This window comes from Crassostrea angulata, chromosome 10 (assembly GCF_025612915.1).
Source record: "Crassostrea angulata isolate pt1a10 chromosome 10, ASM2561291v2, whole genome shotgun sequence".
Taxonomy (NCBI): domain Eukaryota; kingdom Metazoa; phylum Mollusca; class Bivalvia; order Ostreida; family Ostreidae; genus Magallana; species Magallana angulata.
In genome coordinates, this window is record NC_069120.1 from 33,336,995 (window position 1) to 33,358,899 (window position 21,905).

The window sequence follows — 21,905 nt, forward strand, 5'->3', positions numbered from 1 at the left end:
AGACATTAAATATTGAAGATTAGCGAAATAACAGATAATTAATTACGAACTGCCTATACTTAATTCATTAATGGGGTATGAGTGAGTATCGTAAGGACCCCTCCCCCCCCCCCCCCCCCCAAAAAAAATAAATTCAGCTCTTTCATAATGGTAAATGTTTCATTCTTTGTCAGTCCACGTTTTTCAAACTTAACGATAAGATCTTATCTTAGTTAGGATGAACATTTAGGAGATGAATTCTAGAGCACTCACTAGACTGAGGTTTCCTGTTGTCGGAGCCACGGGATCCTTGTGGTATAAACCGTTAACGTGTTTTCGGCTGATCATGCTTATAGTGGTTGGTTTAAAAATATACACAGCATACATATAATGTTGATAAGTCAGACAAAGATTAAAAAAAAATATTTTAATGATTTGAATACACAGTCACCTGACGTTATAAATTTTTCTTATCGTGAAAAAAATGTATGCATCTCACAAATAATACACGTGTATTATCAGCTTGAGGTTGGGGTAAACGTTTTTTTAAATATGAGAAAAATATATACCATCAGGTGCTTGTGAATTGATGTGATGTTTTAAAAATGCTAATTTCTCGGCTTTCAAAGAGATTCATTCATTGTTTCTTGAGGATTTTTCTGAAAAGTAAATTGTTGATAAAGGGATTTTTCTCTCTCCAAAAAAAAAATTGAATACGAATCCAAGGGCTGCCCATAGTTTTACGTCGACCTTTATTACCGAATTTTCCTCGAGGAAGCACTAAAACCCAAAGTACCATCAAGATAACCTATTCATGTACAGCAGGTGGGTGTGGCGGAAATAAAATAAAGTTTTCCTGATCAATGGCCGCAGGTGCCCGATATATTTTACTCGCTAATGATATATTAACAGTATGTATGGTGAACCCAAATTTTTTTTGAAGGGACGTAACTCAACATACAATAATGGACCTGAACTTTTATGGCAAACAAATTCTATCTAACGGAAACCATTCCAAATGCTATTTTAAATATTGGGTACAGAGTCAAAGGGTCTGCTGTACATAGTATAATTCCAACAGCGGGAAAAGTACAGCTGAGTTTTCCACGACATATTGATTGCGTGTCCCCGGAGCATCAGTACTGGAACAGTTTCCATGGCTCAATCTCCAGAAAATCAATATGCAAGGCCATTAGAACAAACAGAATTACACAAATTAATCTGGGAGCCTGAGAACAGGCGGCCATCAAAGTTCTGTCACACTGATCTGAGAGACATCCTCCGCGAAAAATAACGAAATGTTAGGCTGTTGCCATGGAACATTTAAGAGCACCGGTTGCAATTTGTAATCACTCATTTGCGTCCATGACAATGTGTTAATACAAAGATAAAGAAAGTGTTTGTCTGTCATAGGTGCTAACTGAACGGAAACACAGCATGCGAGATAAACAAAACGATAACATTTGGTAAATGTGGTTTTTTCATTTTTAATTTTCTTCTCCATTTTATGTAGAAAGAAAATATAATTGTATATATAAATACAAAAACAAAGACATAACTCCATTCATTCATTCATTCATTCAAACACATATAATGCGATGTTTATCTCAACATCCACCGCCTAAACAATAGTTCCCTTTGGCATCAAGGTGGCATATTGTATATCATAGGTGTATGTAATATTACACAAATTCAGTTCATTCATCATTCAATCAAAGGGTAATAGTCATTTGTACGAATAAATAAATAATTTATTGTAAAGCACCAAATGCTGCTCAAATCTTCTATCAACCATTGTATAAAATCTTAGGTGTAGATTAAGGCTTAATGGATCAACAAGTGCAAAAGAATAAAGCCACTTATTCATCAGGAAATGGTTTCAATTTTCATTTTTCACCGTACCCTGTTATCAATGAATCTGAAAAGGTACCCCATAGCAAAGAAGTCTCACATCCCCAATACATACAGCTTGCACTCAAAAAACACGAAATAAAATCTGACAAAACAAAACATCAACAAAGTTTGCAAGGCAAAAATTAGCAGACATTGTAACATACACTTTGACACAGGCAGTTATAAAAAAAAAACAAGAACAAAAATTAATCCATTGCAGCTCTTTCCTCTCATTAACCATTAACTTATTAATCCCTAAGAAAAGCTAGATATTATGAAGTGATATTAAAAAAAATTAAACCAGTTGATAACATGAAATGAGGTAGAAAACAATTTCAGATGGAAAACAATTTCAGATGGAAAAAGTAACAAAATGAATTTGAGCTGAGTAAAAATCCTTAGATTTCCTTTTGGAGAGAGAAAGCAATGAAACGACTATTAAAGAAAATGCACCTACATGAGTATAATGGATAAAATGATAATGATTTTACTAATTGTACTAAGGTCAATATAAAGGCAAGAAGAAGACTTGGTCTCTTCACGAACACCTGTGAGAATGAATCATGCTGGGCAGAAAGGAAAATGATGAAGCATAAATTAAATCTTGTGCAGTTCTGATGATTTTTTCTCTCTTATCTAATATCACGTCATTGGACTACGATGGAGTGTTGATGATTTCCCTGAAAGTTTCTTTGGAAGAATGTGGAATGCAACCCTTAATTGTCTTAGTTGGAATATCACAAAAAAGATTCTCACTATCTCGTATACTCAATCAGTAATCTTGGGGGAAAATATACAAAAAAGATATATATCTCTTTAAAAAAATATACATAAACCAAAAAATAACTCAATCTCTAGATTCCCTGATGTCACAATTATTTCATGATTGGTTCATAAATTCATTCACATCTTTGAGTATAAAATTGGATTTCATTCTAAAATCAAATTCCATATGTTCTCAGAAATATACAAGCATTCATCATTTCATTCAAACTTCAGGCATAAAAACATTTTTTCAGTGCTGTCCAGAAAATGAAGCACTGTAACAAAGAGATTGTCTGCTCTTGCGTTTCGTTGTTCTTCGGAGAGTCATGTAACTAGTAGCACCTAGTTTCTCTGAGCACCTTGGGGAGGACATATCCGAATCACTGGAGACAGTGTTTTTCCTGGAGGAATTCAAGCTCCAGATGTGAGAGGAATGTCCAGAAATGCCTAGCGGCGACTTTGGCACAAATGCATAGGAACACGATGGTGAATTGTCTGAGGCTGTGTTGGGTGACGAGGAAATTCCAGAGGAGGATTCTTGGGCACATGACTTTTTGGGAGAACTATGGGTAATTTGATCGGACGAGATTGTGGAGAAGGAGAGATTGAATGGCATTTCATTATTTTTGTCAGATTTGGAAATACTGGCAAAGTAAGTGTCACTCTCAGACCCACATTCCAAATCAGAAGGGCTGGTGTGATCCTCACTGGAATCTGCAAAAATTTGTTGAAAAGAGTTAAGTCACAACATAATTAACAACAAAAATACACAATTCTCAAATACTTTCTGAACCTTTACATCATCACAAAGCTTTCATAAGAATTGACTGAATATCTTACCATCATATTCTTGAAATGAGTCCTCGTCTCGATCGCCGTAGTAACCTGACATGGCTGATTCCTCCATGATGGCTGAGTTGTCTTCAATGGATGGAGTGGCTGCATTCTCTCTGTCTTGTAAGTGTGGATAAACTCTGCAAACAACAAGAAAGCCATATTAGCTTTCATTCATGCTATATGAGTTTTTTCCTGTTCAAATACCGTACACATTATTTGAAATGTAATTTTGTTGCCAAATAGATATGTACCTTTCACACTTTCTCTTTTTTCTTGACGGTGACAATATCAGTTCGTCAGCGTTCCTAAACTTGACACAGACATCTGTGCCCTGAAGGATGTGTTCAGTGACTCCTAGCATGGAGCACAACTCTTCGTAACTCATGATCGGGATCTCGCTGACTTTGTGGAACTTTTCCTCCCCGTACCGCAGTTTGACGGCCTGCAACTTGACATCTCTGTGGTCCACCACTGATCCTTCCAGAAAGCTGTAACAAACATATACAGGTGTCAATTTTTAAGAAAAGCTTATTCAGTGTCAAATGTTTAAAAGATATAAAATGCAGCCACATCAATGATCAGAAATTTTAATTTTGAGTCAAGAAATGAAAATTGAGTTATTCCCCTTTTCATAAACTACCTGCCTGTCACACTGTTTTGAAATTTTGGCACCTGAGAAACTTAAGAATAAACTTTTTTTGGCCTTAACAATTAATTGTTCTTTTAAAAAGTATCCACAAGATCTTACCATTTTTCATGGATGTGGAAGGCACAGCGACTAATGTCTTCTACAGAAAATCCACTAAAATTCACCATTCTGTCAGGCCATGGCATCTCTACGGAAAAGAATAAAAATCACATCAAAAAATTGATCTGCTTGAAAAGCATGTGAAACACAAGTGCATGTACCACACATTTTTATCAAGTTTATGGATAGAACACATTTTTTTTTTCCTTCTGAATTTATTTTTTGAAAATTGAATAATCAACCCAAATACATTAAAATCACATGTTATAAAACTGTAGTGAAATAATGTCATACCAAGTTTCATGAGCAGTCTGGCCAGAAGAACACAGCTAGCTGCTATCTCAGCGGGACTGTACTGCCCCATCTCGGCCTGTAGAAGAGTGAGCTCACAGATGTACTCGGCGAGAGAGCTGCACTTCTTGTCCAAATCAGCCACGCTGCAGAAGATTTCAACAAAGTCCAGGCTGTTTGGAATGCGGATGTTTCCTTTCAGTGTTGCAGTTATTTCTCCCATCATTCTCACTACGTCTTCATACTTGTAGGTGTTGTCTGTCAGCCAAGCTGCCTCTCGAATGGTGATGATGTCTTTTCCAAGGAACCTACCAAAGCACAAATTAATTACTGGTTATTTTACTTCAGATTCTCCATGCCTAGAAAGCTCAATAACTTTGTCGGGATTTTTGGTTTTTTTTTGTAATTATAAGAAATTGTTTTTTTTATTTCTTACCTGGAGCACAAAACCATGGCTGACACTCCTAAAAGCTGGAGTCTGGACCTGGATGTTTTATGGACTTTCAAATAGCGATCAACAACACTGACTGCAATGTGTAGAGTATGACTAGAAAAGTCCTTCATTCCGGCTATTTCTACCAACCAGTCCACTAAAATGTACCTGAAATTTCAAATTAAAAAAATCCACATTATTATTTTTTCATACTAAAAAATAAAACAATCTTTGGGGTGCAGGTTTTGCATTTTCATAACTTTTTGGCACTTTGAAAACAATTTGTGCTTACCTCATAGAAGTAGTGAGTTCCTGAGATGTTTTGAAGCATTCCTGAGTATTTGAAGGGGTTGTAGACTGGACTAGCTCCTGAACAAACATGGCTGCCTGCGACTGGCTGATACCTCCATACATTCCATTAGCATACATCTTACACAGTGAAAGCTTGCTATCTAAGTTATTCATTTTGGCTATCTCACGTAATTGTCGTATACTCTGAAGATTTCGTGCTCTGTCTGTAACCTGCAAAAAAAAAAAAAATTAAATTAACGCGAGACAAAAAATCACAAACATAGAATAAAATGTCTATCCCATCGATGTAATAACCTTTAAATATTCTCTGTCCTATTCATACATTTATAATTTATAAAAGTCTAAGAACACAAAATGTCTGATCATGACTTACCACACAATCTTGGTACTGTTTCTGCCATAACAAGAACGCGGCAGACCCAGATCCAAGCTGACTAGCATTGTTAAGGAACACATCGGATTCGGACATTTTCTCTTCATCATCCAACAACAGCAGAGTTTTGGCCACACACACATGAACATTCTTTGTATCTTGATTGTCAGACTGAAGTAAAACAAAGAAGGTAAAGTTTCCTTATTTCTTTGTGCATTACTGTTGCTCAATGTGATCTCTTTCTCTTTACATAAATGACAGATAAATTTTTAAACATCTTACATCTTGTAGATAATTCTTCATGTAGACGAACACACACTCTTTACAGCAGGCACCATTGATTGACCAGGGTGGACGGATAAAGAGCCAGGTGAACGGCTCAAATGAGGTCATGGACTCAATCTGACAGAAGAGCTGGGCTGCTCTAATCCCATTACTGGTCACATTTCTCCCCTCGAAATCACCGGGTACTGAAGAGAGAAATATAATTTTAAGATTTTGATATTACTCATACACGTATACAATTGCAGATGATGACATTCCTCCCCTTGATAGTTTACATACAAGTACATGTTGAACACCTTCTTTAAAGAGATTATATTTTTTTATTCTGATGTATACTTACATCCTTCATTATACAGATAAGCTATGGCCATTTTGATGAGTGCTTCCATGTTATCAAATTCTGCAGCTCTTTAATGAAACAAATAATACAGACTTAGTCAAAGAAGGCATGAACCAATTAACGAGTATTCCTTTCATTTCATGGTTAAGTTTTGTGTAATTTTCATTTTCATATTTGCCATGCTTACAAAATAGTTTTAGTGATATGTACATACTTCTCAAAATGCTGTATATTATTGGATGAAGGCCAGACATCTTGAAAGCTAGCTGTATTCCACAGAGTTGAACAACCATCAATGATGTCTCGAAAGCTGGAATTCACCTGCATTACAAATCATATTCTATTATACATGTAAGCGATTGATTTCCATAAGTAATAAATTTTGCAAATAAATCATGAATGTTTTCCTCTCACAAAGAGAGATGGAGAGGACTTAGACCAAGTACTCACAGCTCGCATGCTGAGTAGGTCTCGGATGGGGAGACCCTTGAGTATGTACAGGATGAGTTCTTCGGGCAGGTTCCATAGCGACACCTGACTACTTCGAGTTCTCGGGCCGAGATGCATGTGGACGGGAATGAATGTGTTGGGGGATTTCTTTAGCCGATGAAGCGCGGACAAAACTGCAAATAAAAAAGAAACATTGATAATGGTATTTTTTCAATTAATAAATTAAAAGTCACACTCCAAAAACCCTAATAAGGTAGTGTGTTAAGTTACTATAGCAAGATTCTGAGGTGCTTGCACAAGGTGATAAGAATGACATCCATCACCCTGAGGATCCTTGCAGATATAACAGCTAGTTGAGGCTGATATAAAAAAACAACAACAGTGAAAAAAAACAACAACCCCAGAATATCCTACTTCAAGCAATTTTGTGCCTTAACATTTCAATTGTTAGAACACATTTCTAAAATGACAATCAAATGAGCCATTCATTTATATGCACAAACCTGTGGATTAAATCAATAATTTTTTCACTGATCAGATGGCATCATGGCACCCAAACCTTTCGTTTTTTGACATTTTAAAGTTTATATTAGTAACTGAATGCATTATAGCTAAGTTACTAAAAAAAGAACAATATGAAACCAATATCATAATGAATTACAGGTACTGATTAAACTTACAGGTGACACATCATATTAACTTATATTCACCTGTTATAACCTGATTTAGTGTCAATTGATTATTGAATTAAATAACTTTTATGGGACTAAGCCATGTTACATGAAACACAATGGCCATAAAGGACCTTGAGAGGGATTATCGGTACCTGCTTAAATACCTAATTACTGATCAGGACTGATTCTATTATTAAAAAAGGCACACCTTGGCAATTTTATAGATATATATTTTTGAATCTCCATAGACCAGAATTTTACAATCTATGCACTCATAAATCATTATTACTAGACAATTGATCTATTAAAAAAAACAATACTGTCTTGACAACTATCAATATTATGAAATTACACTCTGAGATTAATTAAAATAACACAGAGTTGTTTTATATACTAGATAGTATACAGCTATAAATTAAACTCACCTAAGAATATATTTACAACTTTTCTCATCTACAACTGATTTGTTCTAAATTTACACACTATGAAACACAGCTAGAGTACATATATATAAACGGTAGTGTATAGTTCCTTGTTCCAAGGAAACAAACGTTTACACTTGGGGCCTTGTTTAACCATGTAAAACAAGGGGCAGCGAAGTGCAATATTACAAATGACTCCATAACATTACTGCCTTGTTATCATGTCACAATACAACAACTGGGAATCTATCACAGAGATTGTATCTAGACATGATTATTACTTTGACAGCTGTCACACGTGTAACATGATGTACAATGCAGGCATGTTTGACATACTTTTCAAAGTTTGAAAACAAATTTCATACTTACAGAATGAAACAAGAACCATATTTCAGTCCTTGTGGATATGTTAAATAAAATTTATGCACCAAATAACTCAACCATCGATGTATTAAATGCTTAGCGGCTTCGTTACAATTCCGACAACCGTCTATAATTAGTAACGGCGGGGGTGTTCCCGCATCTGATTGGTTGGCAATGTAAACAAGCAAGCACATGTCTGCGTCGTTGTCCAATTAAATGCATGGAAACTGAACATGTTTGTTGACATTCACAAACCAACATTGATTTTCAAATGAACAAGTCTAAACATATACAACTATAATGATATTCGTCGATATTTGCATGTATTGTTGGTAATATTTGCATGGATTTACATATTCATTAATTATCGAGCATGTACAAACTGTCATGTCGATGACAAACGACGACTGCTGTAAACAAACTTGTCGCTGATTTAAATTTCATCGATTACGTAGAGGATAAGGCTCACTATTTACAAGAAGCAAGTGAATATATATTACCTTAGGTTAAATCAACAAACATGTTTTGCACGGTTTATTGTGTATTAAACTTGGTCCGCTTGTTTTGAGGGTTTTTTTTTATTTTTTATGTTACGCGTTGACCTAATTTGGGAATTCAAATGCACTTATCCAATAGTTCTAATTCATAAATATATCCACCTTCTGAAACTTGATTTATCTTGGGCCTTACTACATTTTAACAAATGTAATAATACTATCGAAAGATATAGGCCTATAACAAAAATACGCTAAATGATTGAAACATTTCGAAAATTCTGTGCCATTGCCATTGGGGTTATAACATTTACAAGTTGTAGATAAAACTGAAAATTCATAGCCTCTTCTGTCTCATTTATAACAAACGGTCACAAAAATAGTTCTTCACCTGAAACCAAACTGTTCCAAGTACTAAGACAGAAACAAATCCGAGCGGTCAACAGATAGCCTAGCCCCACGTCAGTTTGAATATGCCGCCTTCCCTTTGGACGGTCGCTGCGAATTTCAATCAATTCCTAATTACTTACTGGTTAGAGACAAAAGTTGATTGCATAACGGAATAAAAGCTTTAATTACCTTTCATTGTATGTTTCCTTTCACCTTTATATTGCACATGAAGTCTTCAAATTTTAAAATTAAATCGCAACGCTCTTACTCTCCACTACATACAAATCATAGCAAACTCTCATCTCTTCTCTGATTGGTCAATTTCTTGGCTCGTTTGTAAACGAGGGGAAGTGGCTTCCCCGACACCTTCCCAGGGTTCACTTTAGTTTTCAAATATGTGTCAAAATGTAATAGCCCGAGGAAAGTAACGGATTATAGACAACATCTGTTATTATCGACCGTTATCGATTTTGCAATTTAACGGCAACTGATCCTATCATTATTTTTTACAGTAAAATGCACGAAACATTGCGCGCAAAATATACAGGCCTTACAGAAGAGTTTTGATATAAATTGAAAAAAGAAATATACCTTGAGATTAAATCATTATTCAAAATTAACTTGAAACTTTCAAGTGTTGTTAAAGGATTTTTTAATTATTGTAACATTACAATTAATAAATTAATACATCGGTAATTATGATATAATTATTTACCCCCCCCCCCCCAAATTAAAACCCCCCTTTTAAAATTCTTACAAACCTTTAATGGGTGATTTATCGGCGTGGTTGCTTATTTTGATTACTAACAAAGTCATCATATATCACAAAAGAGCAGCGGGCAAGAAATGATGATATATGAACACATTTCTCTTTGTTTGATTAATTACAATCTATATGAAAGAAACCATGCTGTGACGCCGTTATGATATGTTACTAATTATGATAATTAAACACTGATATCTAATCCAACTGTATTTTTAGCGATCAGCAGGGATTAACTAATTTACGGCATCACAGTAAATCACCCCATTTTTTTGTAAGCATGCATTGATTATATATATTTTTTCGTATTTTCACAAACTCTTAATTGCGAATTATATATCAGAAAACTTGCATGATAACAAATATTTTATTTTAATTATTTTGTTGGTTTTCTCAAGTGATAAAAAAGTATTTAAAATAAATTTGCATATGTCACTTAAAATTAACGAAATATTGTTAATGAACAGTTTCTTCCGCCAATTCCTTTCGTGCACGTAATTTACAGAACATAATTGTATATAAAAGTCTCAATTTTTAAAAATAACATGTGAAATACAAACCAGTAAATTGGATAAAACCTCGTCACAAGTAAGATATCTTCGAAGTGATCACCGTTAAAATGCAAATTGATTTTTAAAAGCTGTACACATTATACGTGTATTGTGTGGCATGCGCGTTAACATAAACAGTAGCATGTATATAATATATATTCAAACGGTAGCAACTAACACACTGGGCTGACACGCGCCCCTTGCTGCAAACTATACACAATGTATATACGTGCACGTGCGCTTCATAATCTTCTTACTGTCAGCTGCAGCTCAAAACAGCTGCGTGTATACATCATTAATTTGAATATTTGTAAAAAGTTATAACGTAATTACATTTTCAATATTTCACTGCTAGTAAAAATGCGTGAAATACTATTCATTAGGTCACAAACTGAAAATTGCATTATAGTTTATCGCGGTTTGGTAATTGTGTTGTGTTATATTTTAAATACAGGGGAACTTATTTTAAGGTATCTGTAATGTGCTAGACAGATTAATTTCAATCAAAATGACATACCCCAACACCTCAGTTCTATCTCAAATAACAAGAACAGCTGACTATTGGAAATCATTGAAATTTCATCCACCTGCCTATAGATTTTTTTGTAAATGATCTGAGCTTCCAGACATATCAATTTATTTGTCAGATTTCATTGCAAGTCTCAATAAACTGTTAAAGACATACTGGTATAAAGACAAATCATTCACACGAGCATATTTAGGCAGAAGTTCTTAACTCTTGGTATTTTTATATATTTGTTGTTAAAACAAAAGATATTATGACTATAAAACTCAACAAGCTCCTACAATTGATGAAGTCAACAATAAATAACAATGTTAATTATTAAGTATCATAAATAATAATTTTATTACAAACCAATAAAACAAAATTATAATTGACAACATTTTTCAAAAACAATTTATGCCTTTGTTTTTAAATACAAGTATATCTTCTTGAGATACAATATCACAGATACTGTTAAGCGTGGAATGGACTCTACATAAAAATCAAGTGTAAAGTGGACGGACTTTTCTCCTTCTATATAGAATTGTACAAATTTACACATGTAACTTGTAAGAAATAATTTAGACTTTGAAAATTAGTCTTTTAGTCCTGTGCCTGCTCGGTTCTGGTTGACAGAGCCAGGTTAACCCGGCGCAGAGCCGGTTGTACGTGGGGGAATTCCTGGTTGAGGCGGTCTACGATGGCACTCAGGGCCTGCATTCTGTCCACCTGCTTTGTGCTCTCGTTCTCCAGCGACGATTCTGACTTGCACAACATCGTGTATTTTCCATCCTTGGCCTGTTGAAAGTATTTAGCTTTCTGCTGTTTGCCCAATAATTCTGACATGTTCTGCAAAAGATAAATATTTCAATCCTTATTTGTTTTTCTACAGAAACAGAATATGCATGTTTCAACAGCCATCTTTGCCTTGCTATTCATATTAAAGCTTAGATAATTTGAATTCAATACACTTGTGGTATTATAAAAAACATTTCCAGTACATCATTAAAGCAGATGTTACAACTAATAAATCCTACTCATCTCCTCATCAAAGTGAGAGGCAGGAACAATATTGATCCCTGGATGGTTTACCTTCTGCTTGTTTTCAAACAGCCTTTCGATGTCACCGTCCAGTGTGTCGGAATTGCCCTGGAGGTGCTGGACGTTGACCTGTTTGTCCTCCAGTTGCTGACTGAGCTCCACCTGGTGGCCACGCAGGTCCTGAATCTCGTCATCACATCCATTGGCCTCCTGTATAAATGGAGAGTAGAAAGTCAGTGTCTATATAAAACACAAAATATTACTTATGGTAAAGGTCAAGGTTTTTTCTATCTCTATCATATTGAATTTCCATCTCTAACCTGAATTGTAACTTTGATTTTCTTCCTCAATTCTCCCATTTGTCTTTCAAATGTTCCCTTTGTAAGCACTTTCTTATTAATCTTCTGCTGGGCATCTCCTCTTGTGACAATGGTGTCTCTCCTTTAAAGTATCCCATTTATATCAATATATCAATAATGATAGATGGTTACATTTTCCTGGAAATCATTCCGTTCATGTTTTGAACTTTTTAGCCAGAACATGGTTAGATAAATTAATGTTACCTTGACACTGCTTTCTCCATTTCTTGTATCATCTTCTCCTGCTGCTTCATCAGCTGAGTGTATCTGACCTGCATCCTGTGAATCTCGGCGTTCATGGCCTTGATCTCACCCTGACCAACTTCTGAGTCAACAGCGGCCCTTGTTTCGCGGGCAAGCTGAGTTTTCTTCTCCCATAACATGATCTGGCGCCTGAAATGCAATGGAAATGCATTGAATATATGTGTATCACAATGCAAGAATAAAACTCATACACCACAAAATGGGAATCCTTCTCCGATATGAAAATAATAAATACATACTCAGCCTCCACTAAACTGTTTAGAAGTCTTTCCTTCTCTTCTTTGATTCCATCTAGATTTTCTTGCAATTGTATAGACTCCATTTCTGCCTCCTACAAAATGTTAGAGCAACATCCCAATGATAAAATGATTCTATACATAGAGAGTAAAAGTAAGACAGAGAAAATTTGAGAAGGATTGAGATCTGACCTTCAGAGCCATGATGAAATCGTTCTCCAGCAGAATGTTGTCCTGGTGGAGGTTATCATGGGTGCCCTTCTCTTTGTTCAGTAAGGTGTTCAGTTTGATCATATCATTCTGCATGTTGCTAATGCTTCTCTCGATGTCATAAGTCTCCCGTCTCTGCTCATCAATGTCACCTAGCAAAAATTTAACAAAATGAAAACTTCTTTTCCACAAATTTCAGGGAATCACATTTTTGTTTAAGCCTATAAAAACTACAAATAGATATACTTGAAAAAGAGCGGGCATAGAATTACCCTGTACACACTAGATAAAAACCAGAGAACTCTTACCCTCAGTTCTGATCTTTTTCTGGGACAAGATGGTGAGTTGTTTCTTGAGCTTGCGGACATCCACAGACTGCATGTCTTTGTCCTTAGTGAGCTGTACAAGCTCGCTCTGCTGTCGGAGCCACATCTGCTGGAGCTCAGCGATCTCCTGTTGGCGAGCTTCAATAGATTTCTGTAGCGAGTTGATGGTGATCTCCAAAGGACCAAGTTCAACACCCTGTAAAATAAAGGAAAGTATCAGGAAAAGCTCCCACCTAATAATCCAACATAGTAACATTAGCTTAATTTCTTTTTTGGACCCCCCCCCCTTTTCTCCCATAAAACCCAACAACAATTGTGAGAGAGAGAAAGAGAAATCCATTCATACCCCAGCTTTGCTGATGAGGGTCTCCAGCCTTTTATTGTACTGGTCAATGATGTTCTGTTTCCTCTCAATGATGGCATTCCTCTTGACTATCTCCTGCTCACTGCGACTGATGATCTCGTTCTTCTGAGCTATCTCTTCATCCAGTTGGTCCATGATCTTCCCTAGCCGCTCAATGCGAGTTTGAACATTGGAAATTTCTAGAGAGTCTCTAGAGATGGTGTTTTCTACCTCAGCCGTTTGTGTTTCCTGAAAGGATAAGAAATGAATAAGAACCTTCTCTACAAAGCTAAACATCACAGTGCTTCTATGACATTCTGCAGCAGCAGACAGTACTCACCAGGCTCTTGGTCAAGTCACGCTGTTTTGTCGTCAGTTTTTTTGTGTACTGAGACGCCTTGTCCATCGTAAGCTGAGTTCGCATTTTCTCCATGATTTCATCCTCCAATTCCACTTTCTCCAGGTATTCTCTCTCTATCTGTTTCCTCAAGGCATTCAGCTCATTCAGTCTCAGAGTTTTATCCTGTGAAAAAAAAAATCATAAAAATCAAGCATTTGATGATGAAACCCCAACATTTTCATACATGTACTAAACCATTTCTTTGGTTTTTAACATTTACCAGTAAGCAATATATTTACAATGACTATAAAATCTCTTCAGGTTTAGCAAGTAGAAGGAACAAGTTTTTTGGATACTCACAGTGACAGCGCGGTTGAGTGCCTGCTCGGTCTCGTGTAACATCCTGGTGTAAGTAGCATACTCAGCCTTAAGAGCGTCATGCTTGGCCTGGCACTGGCTCAGCTGCTTCTTAACTGTTTCTATGTCTCTCTCAGTCTTATTAAGAATAAGAGTTAGTTTCTCATTCTGTTCCTGCTCTTGCCATATGGATTTCTTGAAGCCTTCCAATTCTGTTTCTAACGATAGCACCTTTTGCTCCTGTGTACTACAAAGTAAAACAAAATTATTCAGTTATTGAGAGAGAGAGACAAAGTACCGGTAAAACAAGAGAGAGTGAGAGGAAGAGGAGGGAGGAAGGGAGGGAGAGAAGAATTGACGAATAAACTTACTTTAATGCTTCTTGCATGGCAGAGTGAGCCTCATCTCTCCTCCTCATCCCAATCAAAGAGCTATTCCACTGTTGGAACAACTGCTTCTTTTCTAAGTGTATAGCCTAAATACAAAGAAAATTAATAAAATAAATAATAACTGGGTACATTAAACTTCTTAATTTCATTTTCAATACACCAAAACACCAGTGTTCATTAACTCACCTCTATTTCCATATGTGCCTCCATCAAGGCCTCTTTGGCTGCTTTTGTTTCCTCAGTCTGTGCTGCAATTTGTGCTTCAAACATGGCTATTTCTTCTTTCAGTTTGTCAACTGTTTCCACCAGTCGGTCCACAAACAAGTCCTGTCTTTGTTTCTCTACTTCTGCCTTGGATACCTCTGTGTCAGCCTTTTCAGCTGCTCTCCTCATAATGGCAATATCTGACCTGACATCCTCTTTGGCATTCTGCATGTAGAAAAGACGCAGGGCCAAATTCTCGACTTCTCCCTGGAGTTCAGCACCTACAATATGGAAATACAAAAACCATCAAGGTTTCGCTCAAAAATTTCAAACCTAAATCTTTTTGGTTTTAAGAATTGTTTACTTCGGCCCAACTTACACTTCTTTTTCTCTTTGTTGACAATGACTTGAGTTTCCTTGTATGTGTTACGAACGTCATCCAACTGAGCTTCCTCTTGTTGGCGGCCTTGGTTAAGGTTAGCGAACTCGTCATGGTTTTTCTCCAATAACATCTGGAACCTGGCTAGTTCTTGTTGAATTCCATACAAATCTACACCTAGATCTTCACGCTCCTTCTTGCGATTCCTCAATGCCTCTGTTAGCTCTCTAAGCTCGAGAGTTACTTTCTCATTTTGAGAGGTCAAATGAGATTTCAAGGCATTTTGGAATCTTTTCATGAGAGGCTGTAGGATAATTCAAAAAAGAAAATTCATCAAGTGTAAGTGGTCACAATCTGAATCAATATGCAAATAAATGATATGCAAGCACAATAGCTTCCTTCAACTTACATGATCTGGGTCGAGGACAACCATGTCAGTCTCTGCTTCACTGCCCGCATCTGACTCAACCCCCTCCTCATCATCCATTTCCTCATCATCGTCCCCACTGTCTCCACCTCCATCCCCACCATCAGGACCAGGGTGTGGCACTAGGTCCTGTGGTGGTGGCTGACTTGGTTCTTGTGGCTCCTGTGGTTCCTGTGGTGGTTCATCTCCACCACCATCTCCTCCAAAGTCACCACTGTCCATTGGTGGCATCTCTCCTAAAATAGAAATATAATGCACAAATGCTGGGTTACTGTGTATCTAAAATTATACACCTTGTTGTGGTTTTTGCAAAACAGTTTTATAGTTCTCTTTCGATGAATATAGCAGAGTGTTATAATTACCAAAATCATATTCTTGTGCACCTTCATCACCAGGACCTAGAAAATAAAGTCAAACATTTATGATTAGACAGTGCCTGTGATTTCTCATTGTTCAACATTACAATACGGTATTAAAATGCTAAGAAGTCAATAAAATCAAATGTGTATCTATAAAACATACCCATATCTTCCCCTGCGTCATCTTTGGCTGCAGAAGGAGGCCTTTCATCTGAAGACATTTAACATGGCCTTTTATTATAATTTCATTGAAATCAAACATATTTTTTTTCAATTACATGTACATATACTTTACCCATTATTTGGAGCAATATGTGTGTGTTGGGGAATAGAGTTGTAGTGAGGGCAACACATAAAAATTCAGAGCAAATTTTTATTCCTCAATATCTATGCTTGAGAGGAAAAAATCAAACTGTCATACACATAATTGAAAAGAAAATACAGCAATTATAAAATTGTTTGAATTCCATTAAATTCTCCTAAAGACTCGCTGATGACTGGCTGTCAGTCAGGTGATTGTGCTTTATTGAGCCCCATACATCAACAATAGGTGGACATTTTAGACCACAATGACCAGACAACATCCCCCCAGGGCTAAACAAATGTCCCTAAATGCAAAACAAGCAAGACTCTCATGTTGTTTTTGATCATTACATAATCTTCAATCAGAAAAGATCAATGTTATTGCTTGTACTTCACCTACAGGTGTAATTTAAATAATTTACAGGTTCAATCCTTTGATATATTTTTTCACATCAATATTTATCGTGCAAAAGGTGAGAAGAAATGTTTGACCAATGATAGATAATTTTGGACCAGATAGTTTGTGTGATATGGAAACATCAAAAAGAACCGTAATTGCTTGGACGAGGTGTATATATAAGTGTATACTAAGAAAAAAGGAAAAAGATGACTGAGATACTAAGAAAAAAGAAAACAAAAAAAATGATTGGAAAATTGTCAAAAGAATCATACATGTATATGATATTCATATTAATTTGATTTTTTCTCTCTCCAAATTGTCATACATGGATAGTACTTTAAATATAATGTGGAAATTTTGACTCTTTCACAGAACACAGAATAATGACTGTATAAAACGAAAACATACAAGAAAGCTTTGTTCAAAGTACTTGTCAAAAGTGCATACAAAGAAGCCTGGGGGTATTTTTGTAACAGAATAAACAGCTGCCTTTGATAAACTGTCTTGTTTTCACAAACACCAGTAAGTACATTATCACTGTAATCTTCTTATACATCTCCCTCCCCAATCCAATAATGATTTGATGCCTATCTGAACATCAGATTACAGACAGATAGCAAATCCATAACTAATGCTCAGTAAAAGACTTATAAGGCTTCAACATAACCCAGGACCCCCAACTGATACCGAGATAAGTCTACTCTGCGTGTTCAATCCATTTTATGCATCCCCATTTATGGTAATAAAACAAAAACAGCTAGTATTTGTGACCAAACAAACGATAAAAACAATAAAACTTTAATTTAAACAATCCCACTTGCACATGTAAATTCTAAACAATCATAATCTGTCAATTATTAAAATTATGTATTTGACCAACTTTAATAATATTCAATAATTTTGAAAAATAATTGTTATATGCTCACAACACACGCAGTGTTCGATCGGCTATGCATGAATTTCATGTTATGTTTCAGTTTTTAAAAGGCTTTAACATTTAGGTTTACATCAAGCCATTTAATATTTCATCCGTTTGCTGTGCTATATCTGATTGTCTAATGGTTTCAACATTTAAAAAAGAAGAGCTAGTTTAGTAGAGGTTTGATTTTAATCATAGAATAGAAATCAAACCATGCATAAAACTACTTGGTTTTTCAAAATAAATCAATAGCTACTGTATTACACAGAGAAATCACTGAATTTGTATCACACAAACTTGTCTAGCATATTATAGTAATATTTCATATTCAAATTTGCATGAAGTCGTGGGGTAAAACTACTAAAACACTTGCTATACAAAACACGGTGCAGCTTATCTCAATGAATGGCTATAATAAGCTGTTTATATCCTGTGGCATTTTTTGTAGTTAATGAAAACCTGCATCAGACTGGGCTGATTTCTTTACACGAAGTCTACACAAGAAAGCTCTAATCAGAATATACAAAATAGCAAAGTCAACATTTAACAGGAAAATTACATTGAATTTGCTCATAAATAACTTCTATTATATGGCATGCTTAAACAAAGAGTGGATTAAGATTTAAACCATATGCCATGAATAATTGCTCAGAAATCTTTGACGAAAATTTGTTCGAAAATTTAAATTAAAAATAAACAGTCATCATTTAATACAAAGTTGATGTCTGATTGGTACAAAAATGAATCCCACTATACGGCATATTTAAACAAAGAAGGAATTAAATTTTCAAGCATCTGCAATTATCCACAATAGTTGCTGAGAAAAATGCAACAGAAATTTGTTACTGATAGAAAGACAAGGGTAAAACAGTACAGTAAAACTTGGTTATAGCGAAGTCCTCGGGACCAATGGATTTACTTTGTTTTATCCATATAACGAATTCGTATTATTAACTATAGCAAATTTACTATAAACATATTTTCTTTCACCAGACTATAAATTTTTGCTTAGAATAAAAAAAAAACCCATTCTTTTGATACCTTTCAAAATCGGATTGTAAATTAAAAATATTCTGCGAAAATAAATTCATTCAAACTATTATGTTTAAGTGCAAACTTTTTAAACTGTAAACAAATTCGTTATAAAAGTGTTAAATTTCGTTATTATTCACCTTTACGGGCCTCAAAATCAGTTCGCTATATCCATAAATTCGAATTTTACCGGGGACTAAAAAAAACTTCGTTATATCCAAGAATTCGCTATATTCGTCTTCGTACTAAACAAGTTTTATCGTAGACTCCCTCTCCTTCTGAGCAGGGGGTTTAAAAATACTTCATGATTCCTAAAACCCTGAATATAAGACTTGTAGTACAAGAATTTTTTTTGTTAAGTACAACTGTCATTTATAGCTCTCCAAAGCCTGAGATTTATACCTTTACTAGCACTTGGTGGTCTGGAGTCCTTTTTGCTTGCAGCACTAGTTGGCCTTGACCCTTTCTTTGACCCCGCTGATGGAGGTCGACTCCCGGCCTGGGATGGAGGTTTACTGCCGGTCTCTGGTTTCGGAGACCTTGCTGAAGTTGGACGGGAGCTTGGTTTGGCTGAAGTGGGTCTAGACCCAGCTTTAGAACCTATGGGATAGTATTCAATTTTATTCACCTTGAAAGGTTAGTGTTTATCATTTAAAGTGCATAATTTTTCTATCTTTCACAATAAAGATAAAAATCTTAATGGGTCAAGTGTTACCAGGTAATTGTTTTTCTGTATAAAAAAAAATAATACAGCAAGGAAACTTCTTTCCTGATATCCAATAATTGTATGAGATTCCAGTTGTACAATTTTAATGAATACCAATCAGAAACAAGTCATAATATGTTTATACAGCAGTGTATTAATTTGATATGTGTATACCTGGTTTTGCCGAGGTGGGCCTAGACGAGGGTTTCCCAGATGGAGGTCTGGAGGAGGAGGGAGCCGCATCTTTACCCGCTTCCATCTCACCAGAATCAAACTGATCAAAATACAAATAACATTGCTCTGTTAGTGACAACACCAAAAAAAGAAATACATTTTCAACTATTTTCAGTGTAAAATGATATACTTTTCATAGAAATGTAAATCAGTCAACAATTGTACAAATTCTTGTTTTATATTATATACCTCTTGCAGAGCTTTTACAGTTGCATCTGTGACAACATCCCCCATGGTTTCCTTGCCCTGTCCAGAAGGGGGTCTGTCAAGTAATTCAAATGTAGATTAAAATGTAGTTTATGAATAAAAATGACTTTTAATATAGTTTAAAGCTGAAAATGTGATTCGTAAATGAATGCGAAAACTAAACCATAGTTTGAATTATAATTTAAAACAATGATTTGTGAAACAATGAATACGCTTGTCTATAGTTTTGATATGGACAAAAATTGTTGCTTGCAGATGTGAATATATATTTATTAGCAAAATCTATTATCAACATTTATTCATATAGAGACAAAAAAGCTAGTTTATCAACTTTTTGAGAACATGCCTTTCATCATCCATACATTAATGTATACCACTAACCTACACTACAGCTTCATGTATATTGAGTCGACATAGACAGTGTACGAAATCAATATTATTTTCTTTTACAGTCTATGATATCTCTCCTGCAGGTCCAGAACAACCACTAGATTTAGCTTTGTAGCTTTATTTACCTACCTGAAGTACATGTAGGTTTATTTAACTACTTCATCATACTTTTTTCTTAAATGAGCCTTTGTTTAAAGCCACAATTAAGTGCAGCAATAATATTCATCTTTGAGCTGATTTGAAAAGTCCATTAAAAGTATGCACAGGAGCTCATCACATCCCTTTCCTTTTACTATTGACCCCCCCCCCCCCCCCCCCCAATTCTATATTAATAGCAAACACTGCAACTGCCAAGCTTTAACGACAACCTCTGAGCGAGGAGAAAATTCAAATTAATGACTACTTTGCCATTTCTAAAATAACGGTTTATTCTGTTATTCGGTCAGTATTGTTACTTTGACAGAAATTGTTGAGTGATGTCTGCTCTACAAACATGCATCACAATGTCTGTAGTCTGTCCCAAGATATTTATGCTGCATATTTGAACAATTTGTAATAAAAATACACATACCTGTGACAGAAGTGCAATTAAAATCGATGAAAGGGAAATTCCCAAGATAACTTCATTCAAACATTATCATTTTTCCCTTGTAAAATTTCACAGGAACGAAAACAGATTTCCTACAGAGATTTATAATGGGGAATGTTGACATCTTTTCTCCATTCAGAAGTACTTGGGACACCTCGCGCAATTTTTCAATGTTATCTTCGGCGTCTTCATCTCCTTAGCAATGGAAAAACCCCGTAGACATTTTATTTTAGCCGTGTATTGATACCCGACAAGCTAGAGGGGGGTTTCAAAAGGGAAATCTTGGGATTTTTTGTACTATGGATGAACATGGTCTGAACCAAGAGGTTTTTATAAATATCGAGTAATTAAAGGAAATATGTGTCAAAAAGATCTTGGAACACGCGACTTTTAGCATAATGAATAAATAGATAGGCAGATCCAACTTTGCATGTTTCCAATGAAACTGATAGTGAAAATCACCATTCAAATGGCCACACGGTAAAACATTAATGTTCATACTAGTATACTGGAGCATAAAATATTTTATTTTTATTCAATTTTGTTTATCCATCCATTTGGTAAACCACGTACGTATACGCAGGATACGCTATAATTAATTCATCATTATGAAACATATATATGTACCTGTGTATATTTAATCATACTGCGATCGCTTCAACAATCGCACATAAAATATATTATTATAAGGTGGTCACATGGTAAGAAGACAAAAAGTTTGGTACGAGTCCCTGTGAATTATGTGATCCAGTGGTTTCAACAGAGTGCACTCAATACAAAACATGCTTGTTTTTGAAGAATATCCAGTGTAAAACGTGGACAAACTATTACCAAAGCTTAGTTACGATAGCAATACTGTCACAGACTGTAAAATTAAATAAGATGTGTCCATTATGTCAATTAAATACATTCATTTATACCTTTCTTCTTGATCTGCCATAGTTTTAGTTGTTGCTATGCAGGAAATAATAATTTGGTGGATTGTGGGTAAGTTTTAAAATCGGGATCTCTCGGATTTCTTCT

At 35.4% G+C, this 21,905-nt stretch overlaps 2 protein-coding genes across 3 annotated transcripts; both read right to left on the bottom strand.

Annotated features, from left to right (window-relative positions):
* Positions 1-1,441: 1,441 nt before the first annotated feature.
* Positions 1,442-9,351, bottom strand: LOC128165607 (cyclin-F-like). Of its 2 annotated transcripts, none has more exons than XM_052830311.1 (13): positions 9,239-9,351; positions 6,707-6,879; positions 6,471-6,577; positions 6,257-6,324; positions 5,914-6,101; positions 5,632-5,802; positions 5,239-5,468; positions 4,950-5,114; positions 4,517-4,821; positions 4,223-4,310; positions 3,726-3,962; positions 3,478-3,611; positions 1,442-3,351 (listed from the first exon to the last, which is right to left on the bottom strand). In XM_052830311.1, the coding sequence occupies exons 1-13, from the start codon at positions 9,243-9,245 to the stop codon at positions 2,888-2,890; spliced, it is 2,337 nt and encodes a 778-aa protein (XP_052686271.1). In that variant the 5' UTR covers positions 9,246-9,351; the 3' UTR covers positions 1,442-2,887. The 2 variants fall into 2 exon arrangements, with proteins under 2 accessions (XP_052686271.1, XP_052686270.1); XM_052830310.1 differs by lacking the exon at positions 9,239-9,351 and adding an exon at positions 8,172-9,203.
* A 1,861-nt stretch (positions 9,352-11,212) lies between these two features.
* LOC128165606 (coiled-coil domain-containing protein 40-like) lies at positions 11,213-21,868 on the bottom strand. The gene is made up of 20 exons (XM_052830309.1): positions 21,803-21,868; positions 19,886-19,958; positions 19,637-19,736; positions 19,159-19,356; positions 16,266-16,313; positions 16,106-16,141; positions 15,726-15,979; positions 15,317-15,620; positions 14,920-15,218; positions 14,716-14,819; positions 14,348-14,591; positions 13,988-14,170; positions 13,651-13,896; positions 13,287-13,500; positions 12,961-13,130; positions 12,772-12,863; positions 12,473-12,661; positions 12,230-12,350; positions 11,961-12,119; positions 11,213-11,717 (listed from the first exon to the last, which is right to left on the bottom strand). Exons 1-20 carry the CDS (start codon positions 21,820-21,822, stop codon positions 11,472-11,474), a joined length of 3,300 nt encoding a protein of 1,099 aa, XP_052686269.1. The 5' UTR covers positions 21,823-21,868; the 3' UTR covers positions 11,213-11,471.
* Positions 21,869-21,905: the final 37 nt, after the last annotated feature.

Excerpts from the sequence above, each read along its gene's own strand:
- LOC128165607 (XM_052830310.1), bottom strand. Across the intron at positions 4,822-4,949 it reads GCCATGGTTTTGTGCTCCAG|GTTCCTTGGAAAAGACATCA; the intron begins GTAAGAAATAAA and ends GTGCTTTGGTAG. Across the intron at positions 4,311-4,516 it reads CAGACTGCTCATGAAACTTG|AGATGCCATGGCCTGACAGA; the intron begins GTATGACATTAT and ends TCTTTTCCGTAG.
- LOC128165606 (XM_052830309.1), bottom strand. The coding sequence starts at position 21,822 with ATGGCAGATCAAGAAGAAAG. Across the intron at positions 13,897-13,987 it reads GTGACTTGACCAAGAGCCTG|GAAACACAAACGGCTGAGGT; the intron begins GTGAGTACTGTC and ends TTATCCTTTCAG. Across the intron at positions 12,662-12,771 it reads AACAGTTTAGTGGAGGCTGA|GCGCCAGATCATGTTATGGG; the intron begins GTATGTATTTAT and ends ATTGCATTTCAG.